Raw genomic sequence first — 21751 nt, forward strand, 5'->3', positions numbered from 1 at the left:
AAAAATACACACAAATGCTGTAACGTCTAATATATTGATATAGATATTATACATTATCAGATGAAAAACTACTCAAAACATGCAGGATACAGTAAATTCAAAAGAGACTGCTATATTTTATTTCTACCATTCTAACACCTCTCTCACTGACAACTACAGGTTTCTTCTGGCTTCTTCTTTCCTGACCGGTCTTATTACGTCTCAATGCTCGTGTCCCTCGTTGGTTTCGTACCCCAGGGTGTCCCCCAGGTGCTGCTGAGCAAAGAAGGCGCGGGCCATCTCATTGACCCGGTCATAGGCCCCAATGGATTTAAAGTATTCCACGTAGTTCCAGAAGTCTGAGGTGGAGTAGGGCCAGTAGGGGACAGCCGGGGGCTCATCGTAGGGCACTGAAAAGCAACACAAACTCTAGATTCAAACAAGTATAATTTAGTGACAAAACAATATCTGTGCCGTATGTATCTCAAAAGACTAGTGTTGACTCGATACTTGTAAGAAAGTACCGATACAAGAAATAGGCTTGATACTCTATATACCAATTTTGAGGCCATAACGATCATAAAAAAATGCTAAAATATATTGTGATTTACAACTTCATATTATAGTTTGCTATGTGGATTTGTTATGTTACCACATAGTCTTGATTAATCTAAAACTCATGTCAAACTCAATCTTGACACTCATCTATGGAAAAAGCATTGTTCGGAAGAGGAGTGAAGGAAGCCATTTTTTATAAGAAAGAAAATCCTTCTTTTGCAGAAATAGAGGCTTGAGGTACAATGATAGCTTCTCAAATCACTGTCTTTAGATTGAGAATTACTTTCGGGTGAAAGTTGATACTCCTCGTTTAAAAAAAAAAAACTACGTTACTTTCTTTCCCACATAACAATAAACAGACTTATAAATACATCGATGGGCTTGTTACATTTATTCCATCATATTATCACATCAATAATAAAACTGCCTACCTCCTTCTGGGACAATAATTCTGGCCTCTGCAAGAAGATGGAAAAACAGAAAATTAGCATTCCCAAACATTCCAAGTATTTTGTGCACAAAGGTGGGATTGAGCCCGAGATACTGGCAAACGGAGCCTTTTCCCGACGGACTGCGAAATTCCAGCTTCCTCCACAAATATTTGGACTATAAACTGTAGCACACACAGACCGAGGAACTCCTCACAGAGCGCTCATTGTGTAACACACACACTATGAAACAAAATGTTACCTATACCATAATTAGCCATACATGTTTACTCCTGGTGTAAATTAAGTTTGGTCCTGTTATAGTCCTGGTTTAGTCCTGCTATAGTCCTGGTTTAGTCCTGTTATAGTCCTGGTTTAGTCCTGTTATAGTCCTGGTTTAGTCCTGTTATAGTCCTGGTTTAGTCCTGTTATAGTCCTGGTTTAGTCCTGTTATAGTCCTGGTTTAGTCCTGTTATAGTCCTGGTTTAGTCCTGTTATAGTCCTGGTTTAGTCCTGTTATAGTCCTGGTTTAGTCCTGTTATAGTCCTGGTTTAGTCCTGTTATAGTCCTGGTTTAGTCCTGTTATAGTCCTGGTTTAGTCCTGATCTGGTCCTGGTTTAGTCCTGTTATAGTCCTGGTTTAGTCCTGATCTGGTCCTGGTTTAGTCCTGTTATAGTCCTGGTTTAGTCCTGTTATAGTCCTGGTTTAGTCCTGATCTGGTCCTGGTTTAGTCCTGTTATAGTCCTGGTTTAGTCCTGTTATAGTCCTGGTTTAGTCCTGTTATAGTTCTGGTTTAGTCCTGTTATAGTCCTGGTTTAGTCCTGTTATAGTCCTGGTTTAGTCCTGTTATAGTTCTGGTTTAGTCCTGTTATAGTCCTGGTTTAGTCCTGTTATAGTCCTGGTTTAGTCCTGTTATAGTCCTGGTTTAGTCCTGTTATAGTCCTGGTTTAGTCCTGTTATAGTCCTGGTTTAGTCCTGATCTGGTCCTGGTTTAGTCCTGTTATAGTCCTGTTATAGTCCTGGTTTAGTCCTGTTATAGTCCTGGTTTAGTCCTGTTATAGTCCTGGTTTAGTCCTGATCTGGTCCTGGTTTAGTCCTGTTATAGTCCTGGTTTAGTCCTGTTATAGTCCTGGTTTAATCCTGTTATAGTCCTGGTTTAGTCCTGATCTGGTCCTGGTTTAGTCCTGTTATAGTCCTGGTTTAGTCCTGTTATAGTCCTGGTTTAGTCCTGGTTTAGTCCTGTTATAGTCCTGGTTTAGTCCTGTTATAGTCCTGGTTTAGTCCTGGTTTAGTCCTGTTATAGTCCTGGTTTAGTCCTGATCTGGTCCTGGTTTAGTCCTGTTATAGTCCTGGTTTAGTCCTGTTATAGTCCTGGTTTAGTCCTGATCTGGTCCTGTTATAGTCCTGGTTTAGTCCTGGTTTAGTCCTGTTATAGTCCTGGTTTAGTCCTGTTATAGTCCTGGTTTGGTCCTGTTATAGTCCTGGTTTGGTCCTGATCTGGTCCTGGTTTAGTCCTGTTATAGTCCTGGTTTAGTCCTGTTATAGTCCTGGTTTAGTCCTGTTATAGTCCTGGTTTAGTCCTGTTATAGTCCTGGTTTAGTCCTGTTATAGTCCTGGTTTAGTCCTGTTATAGTCCTGGTTTAGTCCTGATCTGGTCCTGTTATAGTCCTGGTTTAGTCCTGGTTTAGTCCTGTTATAGTCCTGGTTTAGTCCTGTTATAGTCCTGGTTTGGTCCTGTTATAGTCCTGGTTTGGTCCTGATCTGGTCCTGGTTTAGTCCTGTTATAGTCCTGGTTTAGTCCTGTTATAGTCCTGGTTTAGTCCTGTTATAGTCCTGGTTTAGTCCTGATCTGGTCCTGTTATAGTCCTGGTTTAGTCCTGGTTTAGTCCTGTTATAGTCCTGGTTTAGTCCTGTTATAGTCCTGGTTTGGTCCTGTTATAGTCCTGGTTTGGTCCTGATCTGGTCCTGGTTTAGTCCTGTTATAGTCCTGGTTTAGTCCTGGTTTAGTCCTGTTATAGTCCTGGTTTAGTCCTGATCTGGTCCTGGTTTAGTCCTGTTATAGTCCTGGTTTAGTCCTGTTATAGTCCTGGTTTAGTCCTGTTATAGTCCTGGTTTAGTCCTGATCTGGTCCTGTTATAGTCCTGGTTTAGTCCTGGTTTAGTCCTGTTATAGTCCTGGTTTAGTCCTGTTATAGTCCTGGTTTGGTCCTGTTATAGTCCTGGTTTGGTCCTGATCTGGTCCTGGTTTAGTCCTGTTATAGTTCTGGTTTAGTCCTGTTATAGTCCTGGTTTAGTCCTGTTATAGTCCTGGTTTAGTCCTGATCTGGTCCTGTTATTGTCCTGGTTTAGTCCTGGTTTAGTCCTGTTATAGTCCTGGTTTAGTCCTGTTATAGTCCTGGTTTGGTCCTGTTATAGTCCTGGTTTGGTCCTGATCTGGTCCTGGTTTAGTCCTGTTATAGTCCTGGTTTAGTCCTGTTATAGTCCTGGTTTAGTCCTGTTATAGTCCTGGTTTGGTCCTGATCTGGTCCTGGTTTGGTCCTGATCTGGTCCTGGTTTAGTTCCAGTTTTGATGTGATGAATTTGTGAACAAAAACTTAGTTCATAAAGATCAAATAGTTAATGTAGAATAATTCAGGCTCAGCAACAACATAATTAACATACTTCCCCCTTAATTAATTGTGATGTATTAGCAAAAGCTTTGATTAAATTGTAAAATAATAATAATAATATAATAACATTTAAAAAAAATGCACAGTTAAATTAGTTAAATGTTGGTGAAAGAATAGATGAGATATGAATATAAGCGTTTGGACATTTTAAATCTATGGAAGGCAAATAAGCATAAAAAGTAAAATAATTAACATCAACAATAATGCTGAAAATATAAAGCAAAGCATACATGCAAAGTGTCATTTGTGACACTTTGCATGTTCAAAAGCATATTTTTCAACTTTTAGGACAATATTGCTGCAGTTACTTGATAAATGGTTTGTATTAACTGTCATTTAAAATAGCAGGAAAGTGTGAAATAAGCTGGCAATGACAATAAAATACTAACCACTGAAGTGACAGGTGAAGACGCAGAGTAAAACGCTCAGCCAAACCAGACACTTCATTTTGCCCTGAAAAAAAGAATAAATACACCAATCAAACTTACTGAAACTTCATGGAAATTCTAACTGTGCAAAGTCAATCGTGCGGAAGGCTTGTACCTTTAGTGAGTGCTGCTGTTCACCTGGTGGGTCAGTGTGGTGTGAGGGGCTCTGTGTGTAGTGGTCCCTACCTCCACCCCCCACCCCCCCACCCTCACGCGCTCGAGCAGTCACACGTGCACGCGCTCGAGCAGTCACACGTGCACGCGCTCGAGCAGTCACACGTGCACGCGCTCGCACAGTCCAGAGCTCATTCTGAACAAGATCCAAAAGCAAAGCATGTGTTTTCAGACAAGTTCCAGTTCTCATTATGGAGGCTCCTGATTGGCTGCACTGATGAACGAGTGAGTTTGAGATGATGTGAGACAACGGATGGAAATGAGCTCATGTCTACAGTCCAGTGTGGAGAGACAATGGAACCATTGGCCACCTCCAGGGGGCGCTAAAACGGTGGTCAAAACAGGGAAAACTGGCCAGCTCTAACTTTGACCTCTGTTTATTATGGCTAAAAAAGTAATCACTCATTATTATTTAGTTTGTTTTAATGTAATTAAGGGCACAATTACAGACACGTGATTATTAGCTATCTCTAGATTCAGGAAAAAAGTAAGAATCCTGAAATTGTAGTTATTTCATTGTCGACTTAACAGCATTAATTCCAAAACTGTCACTTTGTGCGGATTGATTGTGAGTGTAAATGTGATATGTTTTATGTTATTGTGCTGCTTTTGTGCTGCTGTTTTTTCTTAAATAAAGGTAAAATACATTAAAATACATTGGTTGTCATTGCACATGAAGCTAAGTGTGGACTTTAAATAAAATAGTCTCTGGTGACACTGTAGGTCTGGCTCACCCGACATGGTGCTCACCTTGGCCCTAGCAAATGTGTGATATTATATTTTGGTAATTTCCAATTCAAAGGCCAAAACACATTGTAACATTAAAACAGAGTGGTCTTCAAATAAGCAGCTGATTTTATAGCCTGTTTTTTTATGTCATCGATATTTAGTCGAGAACATTTCCCTTTAAAATAGCACTGAGCCTTAATTCAGTCATGTCTGTACATATCTGCAAAGGAAAAGATGAAGGATCAGTTCCCCATGAGCCAGTAAAGTGCTTTTTTTACTGAGCTAAAGTGGCACATTACGTGTGAAGTACTGAATGAACTTTAAAAATTGGCCGAACTTATGTTTGTCCATCTTAAAGACTGGCCAGAATGGTGATGAGGTACTTACCACAATGTAGAAGTGGTTGAAATAAGGTGTGGTCCTCTTTTAGACAGAACAGAAGTGGTCGGCTACTTTTCAAAGTGGTCGGTCACTTTGAAAAATGTCCATCATGTTTGGTCTAGACTGGTCAGAAGAGGCCAGCCACAAGTGCATTATGTATGAGTGGGCCACATTTGTAAGTCAGCAAGGCTTGAATCCAGCAGAGTTTTTGGCACAAGGGCTGGTGTTTATCGGGGTTACAGGCCTAAATGTTCATCAGATGTTCAATATTTAAAATAAGCATTATATAAAGAGAGTGTTGAAATCAAATGTGGCCCATGATGTAATAATGAGATAATATGATATAATATGAGATGATGTATATGATATGAACATTTGCAAAGGTATAGGGCGTTCTACTTAGGTAAGAGGTTATATTATTTGGCCAAACTCTGCGTCGTGCAAATGATGATTAAGATTTTATTCTATTTGCATGGGTCACATATTCTTTAGGTGATTTGCTCTTTAAAAGTTTTTATGAATTTCATTGTGGAAACGTTGACTATTAGTTGTAGTTTTTGTTTTGTTGTTTTACTTCAGCAGATTTATGCATAAAGTCAGACGGTTGAAGTTGTTGTATATTATTTATTACAATTACTCATTTGCTCCAATCACAGATCAGATCATCCATTACTGTATTTCACTGGAGTGTGTCATGATTTCTGATTAAATGATTTCCTCCCTAAAATATTCCTTATGTAATTTAAACAAGTCTCCACCACATGCTATTGGTCACTTGTCTAAAGAGAAGTTATGGCTTTGGATGGAACATTAACAACATTAATTAACATTTGGATTAAACATTTGTAACTTGTATTTAATCAATTAGCCTTTTGATCACCCCAAAAACATTGTCACCTGCTTGTCTCCATGGCGACGGATGGATCGAATGCCATATTGTAAGGAGACAAGAAGCGACTTGAGACACGCCTTCTCCCCGCAGTACAGTATATCGTGGAGTAGCTCTGCAATAGGACGTGTCTCTGGCGCTCAGGACATCACAGCGTGTCCACTGAGCACCCGGTCTGATCCGTCGGGATGAGCTGACACAGTTTGACCCCTGCTTTCTCCAGTACTCCCTCTGCCATGGCTCTGGTCTCGTCGGACAGGGTGCGGTTCCGGGCCAGGACCCAGCCAAACTCCACGCGAAAGAGGCGCAGGATGTCAGTGCAGGAGTAGACCACGGTTACGCTGTCGTAGTCCGTGTACAGCACCCAGTACATGCCCGGGAGAGAATCTGAGCAGGGGGAGGAAGGCAGCGTGCTAAGAACCAGGACGGAGAGCAAACTGAACAAACATGTGCTGATGAATACTTTTGAAACTCTGGATACAAACACACGGCCTCTTGTTGTCTTCAAACAAACTATTTACTACTCGCTGTATTTGGCCAGAGAGGTGGCAGAAGTAAAAATACTTTTCTTCGTTTGACTGTTACTTGAGTGAAAAAGCTTTATGTTGACAATATGAAATTATTTGAACCTTAGTGTGTCTTCAGATATGATTTAGGTTCTCATTTTTGTGTCTATCCTATTAAAATGCTGTAGTACACAGATATTGTGTCGTTTTTAATGTTATAAATCAGATGTTATGTCTTGGCCACGTTTTAAGTCTTACTTGAATCATTTCCTGGATCACTTCTTTGCAGATGTACTTGAGTAATATTATTTGGAAGTAACGGTACAGTAGTGTAGAGTGTAGTACTTACAGTAAGAGAAGCCAACCGCGAGTTTAGCTGGTTCTGACTGGTTTCTGATCACTGCAGTTCCCACTATAGGTGTCAACGTCCCTGGCTGCTCCCTACAACAAATGCAGAAAACAGACTGTAAAAAATATGAATAGTTAAAAGAGTTACTCCAGGATTAGAACAGCAAGTTGCCAAATGTAGTGTGTTATTTTTTCCATTATGCACTGCCATTTTAAGCTGTGTGGGTTTCCTGTTTTCCAACTCACCCAAAGCCTGGATCCCTGGTGGAAAAAACAACCCATCTAAGCCATCGCTCCTCCAATTGCCCCATTTTATATTATTTTTATTTAACCTTTATTTAACCAGGAGAGTTCCATTGAGATTAAACACCTATTTTACAAGGGAGTCCTGACCAAGTGGCAGTTGCAACAAACATTAAGATTAAAATAACATGTTCCAAGCAAAAGGAGCTGAACAAAGGCTTTCTGCGTTTGATCTTAAGGAAAACGAGTCAACACTTCTCTGTGTGATCATGGTACAAATGTACAAAGGCAGTAATACAAGCATTGACTTGTAAATAAATACATGTGTACTAATGTCCTGCCTTCAGTGGCCAGAGAAGTCCCAGTGATGTGGCTCTACAGATGATAATGAACCTGAGAGAAACCTGAGAAACTGTGTCTACAGACATCACCACAATCTAACACAGATGAAGGAAAATCACAATTTATTATGGAAGAAAACCCCCAATTTAATTTTAACCAGAGATTATTTTTAAATTGCGTTTTAAATTGCATCTCTTTGGTGATCTCTAGTTACTTGTACAAGAAGCAGTCAAACCTTTTAGTAACATCACAGACCAACATCACATGATCTCTCTGGGAGGAGTCTGCATGTCCCGGGCCTTATGTTGAATAGCCCTGTCCTAATGTTAAGGAAATATCTAAAGTGTTTATCATAAATGAAGGAATGAGCTGATGTTCGTCCGTCTCCACGTCGGTTCGTCAGGCAGCAGCTCTTTTGATCCGAGTTCCCGGGTTGTTTTTCCAGAGTTTTGTTTTGCTCAAATTTACTTAATTCAGTCAAATGGAAACTGTTTCTCCGTTGCTGCTCCTGAGCTTGTTTGCTATCAGCTTGGGGAGATAAAGGACACTCACCCAACAACAATTCATTTCCTCAAAACACAGACTCAGAAACATGATATTTAAATAGAGAATCTGCTTTTCTACAACTGTTTACACCTGCAAATGAAATATTTAGTGATATTAGTTATATTTGTAGCTATATATAACATTTGATTACTCCGTTCACAGTTTAGCTGCTAATATTCTGACTGTTGTGATGTCATTTCCACACTCACATCTGTTTGTTGAGCACCTCAATGGTTCCATCTTGTCTCAGAGCGTAGTTGGCCTCGATGCATTTCCCTCTCTCAAAGGATGCTGGGAGTTTAGTTATCTCAAACCAGCGGCCCAGGTACTGTAAAAAGAGAAAATATAACGCATGTTTTAAATATACACTTAAGATCTAAAGGAGACAGTTTGAGGACAGACCACGCACCTATCTTTTATTTTACTTCGGGTGTTTTTGTTGCTCTAAAAGACTTGCATTAGGAGCAGGCTCGCTTCTCCACAGATCTGGAGTCTCAGTTATAAAGCGTTTGAATGTAAAAATACTACTAATAATGTAGTACTTGACTTTCAACTTGCCTTTTGTCCATACGCACACTTTGAGTAAGAAAACCATGTGAAGTTTTATGAATGAGAGCCATGTAACTGCACTTGGTAATGGTATGGTATGTCTTCATCTTAACATGTCTTTATTGATAGGTTTAATGCCAAACTGTGGAACATTTTAGGCAAAACAAGGAGACAAGACAGTGGCAGATCTTCAGAAAAGTCACATGTTGGCCCTTAAGAAAAAAAAAAGAAAAAAATAAGGAAAAGAAAAAAAGTTGAAAATAAATTCATGAAAGGGAATGAAATTATGATTATTTTATTGTAAGTTATATATTGTTTAAATGTAGGGCATTTCCATAGTTGTCATGGTGCACACATTAGCAAAAACCCCACTTAATAGTTAAGTTTAAAAAATATAAACCTTTTTTGTGCCTTTTTAGTTACATTTTGGGCCCGTAGCCTTTATTAGACAAGACAGCACAGCACGAAACAGGATGGAGACATGGGAAGGACATGCAGCAAATTGATCCAGTCACAACGCAGTGGGCTGCTCAGGGCGATCCACACGGTCACAGAACGCCATTCAGTCATTCGACCTCCACACCATGAGCTGCCTTGTCTTTTTTGTATTGTCAAATCAGTTTTTGATGCATTGAAGCGAAATTAAGATTTGTTTTGTAATTGAAACTTACCCGCTGCACTTCAAATCCCTTCTGCGGCTCGACACGTGGACATGCACCACAGCTGAAGGTCTGAGCTGACCCCAGAGGAGCCACGAGGAGGAGGAGGCACATCCACCACATGACGGCGCTGCTCACAGGAAACAGCATTATTCACTCGCAAAAACAGAGATTTTTAATACTATTTTCTACACAAATGATTATTATTCTACTAATCCAAAAATCCAAATGCATTGATTATTTTTGTCAGTTGTGAGACTTAAATGGAGCATGAGTCCGACACCTGCTTGTCTCCATGTTCTTATTGCTTTACTTGAAATGTTTCACAGTGTGGCATTAAATATTGCATGATTTAATTAAATTTCATTGCTCAAAAAATCTTGAAAAACCCATTATTACTGTGAGCGGGCTGGCCTCTCCAAAGATCTGACCCGTAGTTAGCCTGATGGAGACATATAATGGACCACTGTGGAACATTCCAGTCAAAGCAAAGCCATGGAAATGATTACAAATGAATATATAAAGCCTTTAACATGCTCTTTTATCAGAAAGTTTAAAATCCCAGAGGTGACTGGAGGAAAAAGGAAGTAAACCATAAAACCGACTTCAGGACTTTAGTCTTTACAGCTAAATTAATTCAGTTTGTTTTCAATTATGAAGATTTCAAAATAATACTCTTATTTTGCCTCAAAACTGTATTTGAGCTTGAAAAAAAGTATATTTTGTGGTAAACTATGAAATATTTTGTAGATAAAATTAAATATACCGGTATATATATATATTGTGGAGTAAACTTTTCTGTCATAATATAATGTAAAATACGTTAGTAAGTAAACATATCTGGCTGTGATGTCACGTGTATTCGAGAGGTTTTCCTTTGACGACAACATATTTATGTTTCATATTTTCTGATTCTGAGGCCGATCCCAGTTCCTCCATTTAAATCCCATCATGTTACACTTTTGCATATTGGGATTTACATTGAATCATACTTGCAATTAGATTAGACATTTTAGAAAGAAAATGAAATTGAATGATGATCTTTTTTCATGTTAAGGCTATTCCAATAAATACTAATCAAAATACTAGTAAACCAAACAAGTTCCTTTTTTAAATTATTATTAATAAATGAATGATGGAAATAAATAATAAATGGACAGGTAATCATGACTATTTTCCTCTTATGTAGGCAATATGTAAGGCATAAAAGATGTGAGGAATTCCTTCAGTGGCCACACCTGTTTGTCTGGTTCCATTCAGCCGAGCGCTGCCTTTGTGTGTTTGACAATAACATGATGGTCCTCGTGTTATCTGTGTCTGGATGACTCCCTCCGCTACAGGAAAAAGTGTTCCTCGTATTTGTGTGTTTGTTTCATGTTTGTTTTTGTTGTAAAATAGCCAATTACATGTGACTCTGACATGGTACATTGTAAAAGAATAACGTACCACAGTTTGAGAAGTTATTGTTTAGAGTAAAGGTAACTAAAATAAGATAAGATAAGATAAGATATTCCTTTATTGTCCCACATGGGGAAATTTCATTGGTGCAACGCAGGTAAAATACTACTTATAATAAAAGAGAACATGTCAAATACCACTTTAACATACTGTACTTTATCCTACATATCAATTGTGTAACATCGAGGCTGAATTCACTGGATTCAAACCCGGGACTAAACCAGTATGTGACAGAAGCCCAAACACAGGTCTGAACTGGGATTAAACCAGAGCAAATCCAGGACCGAGCTTAGACTTTACTAAACACCTGTTAAATATAATGTAACCATGAAAATAACATCTTTTCCACACAATATATGGAGTGTATAAAGAGGCTTGTCACTCACCTGTGCTGTGTGAAAGGTGAGGTGTAGGTGCAGTGCTGATGGACTGAGAACATGAGCACTCACAGGTCATGTGTGAGGTCAGCCACTAGGGGCAGCACCAGCCTTATACAAGGTGACTATAGCTGCACAGCAGCGACGCCCAGAGGTAGAAATATGAACCTTTTCTGTGCTGACGGAATAAATCACTTTGGGTCAGATTTATTTAATGACTTCTTAGGTTTAAGTTTTAGTGGATTTTGTTTGAATTGTAATAATATACCGTGGGTATGGAAAGTATTCCTTTAAATTGTTCACTCTTTGTTTCTTTGCAGCCATTTGCTTAAAAAGTTAATTTTATTTCTCATCAATGCACACTCAGCACCCCATCTTGAAAGAAGAACGCAGAACTGACATTTTTGCCAATGTATTAAAAAGACTTACTGAAATATTACATGGTCATAAGTATTCAGACCCTCAGTACTGAGTAGAAGTACCTTTAGTACAGCCATGAGTCTTCTTGGGAACAATGCAACACTTTTTTCACACCTGGATTTGGGGATCCTCTGCCATTCTTCCCTGCAGATCCTCTCCAGTTTCATCAGGTTGGATGGTGAATGTTGGTGGACAGTCGTTTTCAGGGCTCTGGCTGGGCCGGTCAAGAATGGTCACAGAGTTGTTCCGAAGCCACTCCTTTGTCATTTTAGCTGTGCTTTGGGTCTTTGTCTTGTTGGGAGGTGAACCTTCAGCCCCCTCTGAGGTCCTGAGCACTCTGGAAGAGCTTTTCTTCCAGGTTATCTCTGCACATTCATCTTTCCTTCAATTGCAGCCAGTTGTCCTGTCCCTGCAGCTGAAGGACGCCCCCTCAGCATGATGCTGCCGCCATGTTTCACTGTTGGGATTGTATTGGGCGGGTGATGAGCAGTGCCTAGTTTTCTCCACATATACCGCTTAGAATTAACACCAAAAAGTTCAATCTTTGTCTCTTCAGACCAGAGAATCTTATTTCTCATAGTCTGGGAGTCCTTTGTGTGTGTGACAGAGCAGGAAGATGTCTTATTTTTTATTCTTTCTCAGAGAAAGGGAAATTAAAAATGTCCTCTAATGTAGAGTAGAGTTAGACATGTCAAAAATAGCCCGGTTCATTATACGGCTCTGGCCTCAAACGCTGAGTTACTCTATGACAACTCTGAGGAGGTGATTTTTATAAACCAGGTTTGTTTAGCTTCTGCGAAGTTTTAAAGTTTGTGCATATCTAATGTTATTATTATCCTCTCACAGCTAAACACATGAATGAATGAACAGTGACTGTGAAAAAAAACATCTAGTGGTTGTACATTTCCTGATATTTCAATAAATGTGTCGTGTTGCATATGAAAACAGTTCCCAGTATTCATGTTAATAGTGATTTATCACCAAGAAAGTACAAAACAGAATAGAAAATCATTTCAAAAGATGGTATTTATGCAGTGTGATCATAAGAACAACAATATTGTGCAACAGAAATAATCACACGACTCAACGACTAAAATTCATCATTAGTTCCAGCACAATTATGAATTATAAATATTGGATTAGATTCTTTGATTCGTTTTAGGTCCAGGAGGACTTATGAAGATGGTTGCACATGTTCATTAGGTAGAATTCAGTTTAAAATATGAAAAAAAATGGCATATTACTGATAATAATCAACACCACTACCTTCACCTCTGCTCCACCAGTCTCATTATCTGAACATCTCTGAAGAACATGCAACGTTCTCAAGCTGCATAACCAGGGCCGGCCCAAGCCTTCAGGGGGCCCTAAGCGAAAACATATTTGGGGGCCCCTCACCACGTCATCAGAATCAGTTTTATTGCCATTGTCAGTAAACAATTCACATATGGGAACTTTCTTCAACGCAAACAAAGTTCACCAAAACTCCAGGGCATCCGTTTGCCAGTTAGTTTATTCTCAGCACCTCACAAGCTCAAATATTGCTAACTTAAATCCCACAATGCAACTTGGTATTCCGCTGACATCACCTCTACTCCCTGTACAAATCACAAAACGTTCCAGATATGTTTTTGGGTGTATTTGTGGGCGTTAAGGGTCTACAGACACATTAGCACATTAGTTTAAATTAATGAACAGAGATTTTCAGACCTTTTTGGGTCTTCTGCTGCATTTTAATGTGGTCCAGGCGGCTAAAGTAAGAGTAAAATGTTGAGGTTGTAATGCTATAAAATGATGATGTGATGAAACTGTGCCAGGAGAAAATGACTAAAGCCAGTTATTAATACATTAGTGTACTTAATTACTCAATACAATAATGGCTATGAAAAATAATTATGGTCAAATTGATTGATTTTAACTGAAAATGTAAAAGTAATAGTTATCCTTACTAATTTATCTTTTACTGCTCCCAACTGTTCCTTCTTGCCAAAGTGACAAAACAAGTTATATTAAATTAAACAAATGGCATAAGCATTGCTTGATTAACAATTGACACTGATAAAACAGTGCAAACATGTTATTCCCAGAGAATGAACAGAACGAGAAGTGAAGGTCCAAACCTAGCTATAGTGAAGAGACTGCGTTTCTGCAACTTTGCCACTTTTATATAAAAATATATAGTATTATTCTATAACAGATGTAATTTTAATATGTCTGGTTATGTTTCACTATCAATTTATTATAATTTATAAAAAATAGTCTAATGATGCTTTTTAAATAAATTGAAAAGTTTTATTGCTCTATTAAAAGTTAATTACAATATAAATGTTTGTTCTGATCAGAACATCACACACTGGACTCCTGCACCTTTACGTTCCTCTCATTGCACTTTAAGAAGTCAATGTCAAACAGACATCACGAGTCACGATTGATCTCACACATGGTGATGTGAGAGAGAGGGACGCAAACTCAAACCCGCTCATCTCTAACTGAGGCTGCACAGGGGCCCGGGACAGGGGGCCCGGGACAGGGGGCCCGGGACAGGGGCCCGGGACAGGGGCCCGGGACAGGGGCCGCACACTGTTCACTCCAAAGTCTCACGTCAGAGGTTCTGGACGAGACGGCGCTCGTCCGGACCGGATCTCCGCCTCTTCGTGACCCGGGGCATAGACGCCCCTCACCGGCCTCACCTGTAGCTAACACTACCGGGCTGGTGTAAATGTTAAGCTTATTATCTTTCATTCAGACACATATAATGCGCGGGGCAGAGCTCTCGTCTCCTCCAGCCTGAGCGAACTAACGTGACAGAATCGTGTAGTTTCAAACAGCAGCATTAACCGTCTCTTTGTAAGAGAAGTTCAATACCTGGAGAGTGTTGTTGAGTTTGCAGTTTCTTCACATCGTCAAGAAGTTTCTTCTTTCGTTTTTCGGCATCGGGGGGATATATTCCTCTGGACATGAGGACCACGCAGGGACCACGTTCTGTTGTGTTTATGTTTTGCTCTCGAGCTCCTCGCGCACAATGAAGTTGCCCAATCAGCGCAGGTTTGGTGTCTCGGTTGCCAGATTGTCATTACAAATAAATGCGGTTTGTCCATTATATGTTACCGCTGTGTGCGCTGCCGCGCCAGCAGCGCTACTACACCAGTGGCGCACGCTGAGCTTGCACTTCGCTTAAGACGGGTTGCCAGATTGGGGGCCCTATTAACGCCTCGAGGCCCTACGCGGCTGCTTAGTTCGCTTATAGGCTGGGCCGGCCCTGTGCATAACAAACATGCCTGAGGACTATTGCAACATTTATGGATACTGTATTCATCTTTAACATCAATATTTCCATCAATCATCATCTACATTCTGAGCGTCTCTTCCATCAAGCGTTCTGAACTTCACATTGTGTCGTCTAAACATCCCGTTTGCCCCGTCGGGATCAGCTCACACGGTTTGACTCCGACTTTCTCCAGAAGTTCCGTGGCGTTCCTCATGGTCTCCTCGGACGGGAAGCGAGAGCGTGCCAGGATCCAGGCGAAGTCCACGTGAGCGAGCTGGAGGATGTCAGTGCAGGAGTAGACCACGGCCACGCTGGTGTAGTCTGTGTACAGCACCCAGTACGTCCCGACGGGAGACACTGGAGAACAGGGAGAACATGGAGAACAGGGAGGGAAAACCAGCAAGGCAGTGCAACAGTGTGTTTACTACAATGTGATGCAAATGTGTAGACGAATCAAGACAATTAAAAGAACTCAGCTCTACAACAAGCCTAAGGAAGGTTTTTCCCAAGCTTTACATCATTTTGGGTGTAACTCTTTTCATTGTACGTAATATTTTTTGAATCGGGCAAATTCGTAGTGTGGTAACAGTAAAGTAACAATTATAGTTGTCCAAAATAAGATTTAAAGTTGATATGATCTTTCAGAGTTTGTCCTGGAGCTTAAAAGACAAATGAGCTCCTTCTGTGTTTGTGTAACTGTCTTTTTGAATATCTCATTTTTTAAACCCGCCCATTGGATTACAGCATTAAACATTTTATATATATATTTATTTTGAAAGATTAGAAGTAGAAACAGATCTGTCATTTTTGTGAATAATCTACATGTTTAGGCCTTTATTAAATGTCTCTTTCACTACAGAATGGATGTGTATGTGTAGTTTATAGAAGGCGTTTTCTTTGCACAGTTGAGTTGAATTTGAGGAGGAAAAACGTTTAGAAAGTCACATCAAGAACCCATTTACAGATGTCAATATCAATTCAGTTGAAATGACAGGATTTAGTAGCTTAATGAGTATCTTCCTCCATAAAAAACTTGCTTTAATTATACAAATACTGAAGCCTTATCCGTATCCATTTAAAAAAGGCCAAACATTTCGTAAAGATGTAGAGCTGAAATGACAAATGAGGAGTTAATGTGCAAAAACAGTTAAGTGCCATTTGAAAAAAAATACAAAACAAAAACCTGACCGCTTATAATTTTCTCTTTGTCCAGCTGTGTTTTCAAATTTATTTTAGTGCAACAAAATTATAATTCCATTCCTTCTTGAGCAAGTCCCCTTAACGATCATGTTACTAATAATGTGTGCAGAAAATTATATCAAAAAGAATTTGTGACAAATTTTCAAAACTGAGATATGTTCTCCCCCAATCAACACAAATTTAAGTTTTTAGCGAAAAAACAATGAAATATGTTTGAAACTGTGTAAACATACATTTTCCCCATCGGACCAACACACATACGAGACATTATGCTACATTTATTGTATTTTGCAAACATATATTGCCCTCCTTTATGTCTGGATGGTGGTGTGTCCAGTGTACTTACAGAAAGAGAAGCTGACCCCGAGTTTGGCTGGTTCCTCTGGGTCTGTAACCACCGCTGTGCCTTCTATGTTCCTTCCTCTCTCCTCCCTAAAAACAGCCAACTTCACACGTTCTCAGTAGTAAGTATGTAATAGTTTAAAATAACAGCTTTGGCCTATGACATGACCACAGCACACTCACATCTGTTTGTTGACCACCTGAATGGTCCTATCTTGTCTCAGAGCGTAGTTGGCCTCGATGCACTTCCCACTCTCAAAAGATGCTGGGAGTTTAGTTATCTCAAACCAGCGGCCCAGGTACTGTAAAAAGAAAAAAAAAATGGCTTCTCTGAATCTGAAGAGTCCTGTCCTGTTTATCTATTTGTAGTACTGTTTTAAGTTTCCCCTGAAATGAAGCTTCTTTGTTACCCTATCAGCCCTGTAATGGGCCGTAGAAATCCTATTGTTACCTCATCACTGATTTGTCCCTGATCAGCATCTGAATGGCCAGGGCTAATGCCGCCCCATGGCTTCAGAATGCTACTGTACACTGCCGGGAGATTGATTTAAAGAGGAGTTACTGGCCTCCTTATTTTCCTCTTTCAAACTATCTCTTCTCCTGCTTAGAATCTTCACCTCACTGTCCTCAAAAGAGTGGTTTGTGGCTTTAGGATGAAGATAAATATCAGAGTTCTCAGACTTGATCCACAGATTGAGAATGACTTGATGAGAGTGTCCAGATAACTACGACTGAATGTCATCAAAAAGTCAAAAAACCCAAAAAACATTTAAGATTTTCATGAATAATAGATATTACTTCTACATATTCTACATCTAGAAGTCTTCAGTCACTATATTTCAACCTTTATTTGCTTAAAAATGTCAAATAATGTAGAAATAACAATCTGAAAATGATTGCTCTCACTAGTACTTCTTACTGCTACAACTACTATTACTACTACTAACTACAACTGCTGCTGATGGGAGCAGAGTCCTCTTGCGTTACCCGCTGCAGCTGGAATCCCGGCTGCACCCCGATGGTTGGACACGGACCACAGCGCAGAGTCTGAGCCGAGCCCAGATGAGCCATGAGCAGCAGCAGGAGACACAGTCACATGACTGCAGTGCTCACAGAGACAAGAGTACATCAGCAAATACTTCTCCCCCGTCACAGTCTAAACACAAACACCACTGCTTTACTTCCACTAAAACTGCAGGACGGAACAACGTATCTCATTCGTTTTGGATTATTATGTTTATCAGTTGCAGTTCTTGGTTGAATTACTCCCTGGGCAATAGCCTCCATTGTTATTTTCCTCTTATGTACAGAAGGAAACCAGGCTGTATGTATTTTTCTGAACATAAAGGACGTGAGGAATGCCTTCAGTGGCCACACCTGTTGGTCCAGTTCCGTTCAGTCAAGCGCTGCCTTTGTTTTGATCTATAACAATATAGTAGAAAAAGCTTCAGTTGTAGTCTTCTGGACTCAGTTTGAAAAAAATAGACGTTTCGACTCTCATCCAAGAGTCATTGTCAATAAAAGAATTTAGATCGAGAACTCCGATATTAATACTGTTCTGTGGTAAGACCCGCCCATTGGGAGGAGCCTTCCTGAAGTAGAAAGAGTTGTTTGTTTCAACAGAAACTCCCCCCTTGTATCGACCGAGCTAGCCTATTCAGAATTTGAATGGCCTATTAGAATCCTCTTTGTCTTTGTGAGACCCTGGCTCAACCACCCTGAGTACCTGATTAGCATCTAAATGTCCTGGTCCTCTACCTTTCCAGGGGTTCAGTAACCCATTATCCGATTCAGTCATTTAGAAACAACAAAATGACTGAATCGGAGGCTGCAGACCTGAGGCTACGTGTCACAGCGACCCTGAAGAGTGCCAAACCACCGCCTTCAAATATCACATCTGAAGAGAGAAAAGCACTTTCAGCACTGGAAAAAGATCATAGCATCAACATCCTCCCAGCAGACAAGGGACGTTGCACTGTGATTCTCAACGCAGCTGATTACGAAGCCAAAGTCCACACCCTCCTCGAGGACACGACCACATACGAGCGCTTGAAAAGAGATCCGACCAGTGGCTACAAGAAGAAAGTGATAGACTGTTTACAAAGGCTGGAAAAAGAGGAAGTGATAGACCGGCCTCTGTATTACAGACTGTATCCTGGTGAAGCCATGCCTTGCATTTATGGCCTTCCAAAAATACACAAAAAGGAGGTTCCACTCAGACCCATAGTGTGCAGCACAGATTCCATCACTTACAATGTGGCCAAGCATTTAACAACTATATTGGCTCCGCTTGTGGGGAATTCGGTACATCATGTGGAAAACACGCACAACTTTGTGGATAAAGTGAAACATCTCCAATTGGACCCAGATGACCTCATGGTTTCATATGATGTTGTGTCCCTGTTCACCTGCATCTGACCTCTGATGCAGTAGCAGCAGTGAGGATCAGACTGCAGGAAGACACCACTTTACAGGAAAGGACCAAACTGACACCTGAACACATATGTAAACTGTTGGACATCTGTCTGAACACCACTTACTTTCAATTCCGGGGACAATTTTACAGACAGATTCATGGCTGTGCCATGGGCTCGCCCGTCTCTCCCATAGTGGCCAACCTGTACATGGAGCACTTTGAGAAGAAGGCACTGTCCTCATTCTCAGGCATAGCCCCAAAACTGTGGCTCCGCTATGTCGATGATACTTTTGTAACAATTAAGAAACAAGAGCTGGAAACCTTCTCTGATCACATCAATGCTGTGGACCCACATATCAGGTTTACAAGAGAAGACGCTAAGGAGAATCGCTTGGCCTTTCTTGATTGTTCCACGATCAGAGGAGAGGACGGGAAACTCCAAATAGAGGTATATAGGAAACCTACACACACGGACCAGTATCTGCTCTTTGGTTCCAACAACCCACTACAGCACAAGCTGGGGGTGATCAGAACCTTACAACACAGAGCTCAAGGTGTGCCCACCAGCTCAGAGGGCAAGAAGAAAGAGGAAAAACATGTCCGAAATGCCCTCTCAGCCTGTGGTTACCCCGCTTGGGCTCTCAACAGAGTGAAGAGAACCAAGAAGCAGGACAAAAGGGAAACTGAACAGAGAAGGAAGGGTGTTTCTATCCCTTATGTGTCTGGCCTGTCGGAAAAACTGCAGAGAATTTTTAGACAACACGAAGTCCCTGTTTATTTTAAACCAGGAAACACTTTAAGACAAAAACTGGTTCACCCAAAGGACAAATTGCCGACTCAAAAACAGAGCAATGTAGTTTATTCGATCCAATGCAGTGAAGAAAGCTGTAAAGAACGTTACATAGGTGAGACGAAACAGCCTCTACACAAGAGGCTTTATCAGCACAGAAGAAATACAAGTTCAGGACCACAGAGCGCCGTGCATCTCCATCTTGAAGCCTCTAAACACTCGTTTGAAGACGGTGAGGTGAAGGTTTTAAGCAGGGAGAAAAGATGGTTTGAAAGAGGAGTCAAGGAAGCTATTTTTGTTAAAAAAGAAAGACCTTCTTTAAACAGAAATGGAGGGCTAAGGTTTCATCTTCCTGTTATTTATAATGGGTTACTGAACCCCTGGAAAGGTAGAGGACCAGGACCAGGACATTTAGATGCTAATCAGGTACTCTGGGTGTTTGAGCCAGGGTCTCACAAAGACAAAGAGGATTCTAATAGCCCATTAAAATTCTGAATAGGCTAGCTCGGTCGATACAAGGGGGGAGTTTCTGTTGAAACAAACAACTCTTTCTACTTCAGGAAGGCTCCTCCCAATGGGCGGGTCTTACCACAGAACAGTATTAATATCGGAGTTCTCGATCTAAATTCTTTTATTGACAATGACTCTTGGATGAGAGTCGAAACGTCTATTTTTTTCAAACTGAGTCCAGATGACTACAACTGAAGCTTTTTCTACTATGGAACACGCCTGGACGAATGAGGGATTACACCGACATATCTATAACAATATGTAAAGTAACTAAAATACTTCTAATTGCAAAAGAGAACATGTAAAATACCACTGTAATATACTGTACTTTATCCTACATATCTATTGTGTAACATCTGGGCTGAGACTAAACCAGTATGTGAACAGAAGCCCAAACACAAGTCTAAATCACGACTAAACCGGGACCAAACCAGAGCAAATGCAGGACCGAGCTTTACTTTACTAAACACAATGTAACCATGGCGATAACACCTTTTTTCCCCACACAATATTTGGATTGTATAAAGAGGCTTGTCACTCACCTGTGCTGTGTGAAAGGTGAGGTGTAGGTGCAGTGCTGCTGGGCTGAGAACATGTGAACACTCACAGGTCATGTGTGAGGCCGGCCACTAGGGGCAGCACCAGCCTTACACAGAGTCCCTGTAGCGTCACGCAGAGGTAAAGGATGTGAACCTTTTCTGTGTTTATATCTGTGTTAGACTGCTCTTCAGGATGGGGTCATGTTTCTGTACTGAGGTTGTGCAGTGTGAGAATAACATTTGAATAGTAATAATAACAATATAGCCGCAAGCGGCAATGATCGGCCCTCGCCACGCCGCCGCCACGCCGCAAGAGGAGTTGTCCCCAATTGTCCTTTTATTACATCTACTGCTGAATCTGTGACGCTGTCACATCTTCTCCCCTTTGTTTTACCATCAAAAAGCTATTTTATTTTGAATTCTTGGCAAAATGTGCGGCTTTGCCGCACAGACACCGTGACTCTTAGAATAAAAATGTGGATAACTTTTGATGGTCTTGAAGATGAGTCTCACCAAATTTCAGGTTAATATGTCTGACGCCCTAAGAGGAGTTTGTGAAAGTCTAAAGTGTAAACATGTTCTGGCGATTTCCCCATTGGAATAACATGGGAGGTTTCGGTCATCGTTACGGCAACGCCATAACAATTATGACATGGGTCTCATTGACTTTTTTGATGGGGATGCCAAAATTGAGTTGTGTGTGTCAAATTTCATATAATTTCTCAAAACTAAACATTTAACCTCCATATAAAATCTGTAGGGGGCGCTGTGGCTCCAAATTAATTTATTTCACTTCAAGTAGGTTTAGGGCAAAGAGTTTAACAACTGATTCTAATTTGACGCAATTCGGACTTTATCTGCGCAAACGGCAGAAATGTTAAATTTGGGAGATTTCTGAAATTCTAGCTACAGTTTGCGGCTTCGCCGCTCAGAGACCGTGACAGGTATCAATGTAATTTGGATAACTTTTGATGTCCCACTCCTCAGTAGCATTTTCACCAAAT

General features: G+C 40.5%; 2 protein-coding genes across 5 annotated transcripts; both read right to left on the reverse strand.

The window, feature by feature from the left end:
* Window positions 1-26: 26 nt before the first annotated feature.
* On the reverse strand, window positions 27-4284 carry otos (otospiralin). Its single transcript, XM_072450354.1, has 4 exons — window positions 4177-4284; window positions 4023-4086; window positions 969-995; window positions 27-389 (listed from the first exon to the last, which is right to left on the reverse strand). The coding sequence occupies exons 2-4, from the start codon at window positions 4078-4080 to the stop codon at window positions 202-204; spliced, it is 273 nt and encodes a 90-aa protein (XP_072306455.1). The 5' UTR covers window positions 4081-4086; window positions 4177-4284; the 3' UTR covers window positions 27-201.
* A 2006-nt stretch (window positions 4285-6290) lies between these two features.
* Window positions 6291-20802, reverse strand: LOC140364802 (apolipoprotein D-like). 4 transcript variants are annotated; one of them, XM_072451169.1, is made up of 5 exons: window positions 20751-20796; window positions 9440-9557; window positions 8429-8547; window positions 7090-7181; window positions 6344-6621 (listed from the first exon to the last, which is right to left on the reverse strand). In XM_072451169.1, the coding sequence occupies exons 2-5, from the start codon at window positions 9548-9550 to the stop codon at window positions 6383-6385; spliced, it is 561 nt and encodes a 186-aa protein (XP_072307270.1). In that variant the 5' UTR covers window positions 9551-9557; window positions 20751-20796; the 3' UTR covers window positions 6344-6382. The 4 variants fall into 4 exon arrangements, with proteins under 4 accessions (XP_072307272.1, XP_072307270.1, XP_072307269.1 ...); XM_072451168.1 differs by lacking the exon at window positions 20751-20796 and adding an exon at window positions 11272-11315; XM_072451170.1 differs by lacking the exons at window positions 6344-6621; window positions 7090-7181; window positions 8429-8547; window positions 9440-9557 and adding exons at window positions 15062-15307; window positions 16497-16582; window positions 16676-16794; window positions 17480-17592 and having other exon boundaries at window positions 20751-20802.
* Window positions 20803-21751: the final 949 nt, after the last annotated feature.

Source organism: Eucyclogobius newberryi, unplaced genomic scaffold, assembly GCF_026437365.1.
Source record: "Eucyclogobius newberryi isolate DKJ021-1_F unplaced genomic scaffold, fEucNew1.0.hap1 SCAF_18, whole genome shotgun sequence".
Lineage (NCBI taxonomy): Eukaryota > Metazoa > Chordata > Actinopteri > Gobiiformes > Gobiidae > Eucyclogobius > Eucyclogobius newberryi.

Coding starts and splice junctions, on each gene's coding strand:
- otos (XM_072450354.1), bottom strand. CDS start 4,080: ATGAAGTGTCTGGTTTGGCTGAGCGTTTTACTCTGCGTCTTCACCTGT. Junction 996..4,022: donor CTTCACCTGTCACTTCAGTG/GTTAGTATTTTA, acceptor ATCTTCTTGCAG/AGGCCAGAATTATTGTCCCA. Junction 390..968: donor AATTATTGTCCCAGAAGGAG/GTAGGCAGTTTT, acceptor GTTGCTTTTCAG/TGCCCTACGATGAGCCCCCG.
- LOC140364802 (XM_072451169.1), bottom strand. CDS start 9,550: ATGTGGTGGATGTGCCTCCTCCTCCTCGTGGCTCCTCTGGGGTCAGCT. Junction 7,182..8,428: donor GAGGTGCTCAACAAACAGAT/GTGAGTGTGGAA, acceptor CATTTGTTGTAG/GGAGCAGCCAGGGACGTTGA. Junction 6,622..7,089: donor CGCGGTTGGCTTCTCTTACT/GTAAGTACTACA, acceptor CCCCCTGCTCAG/ATTCTCTCCCGGGCATGTAC.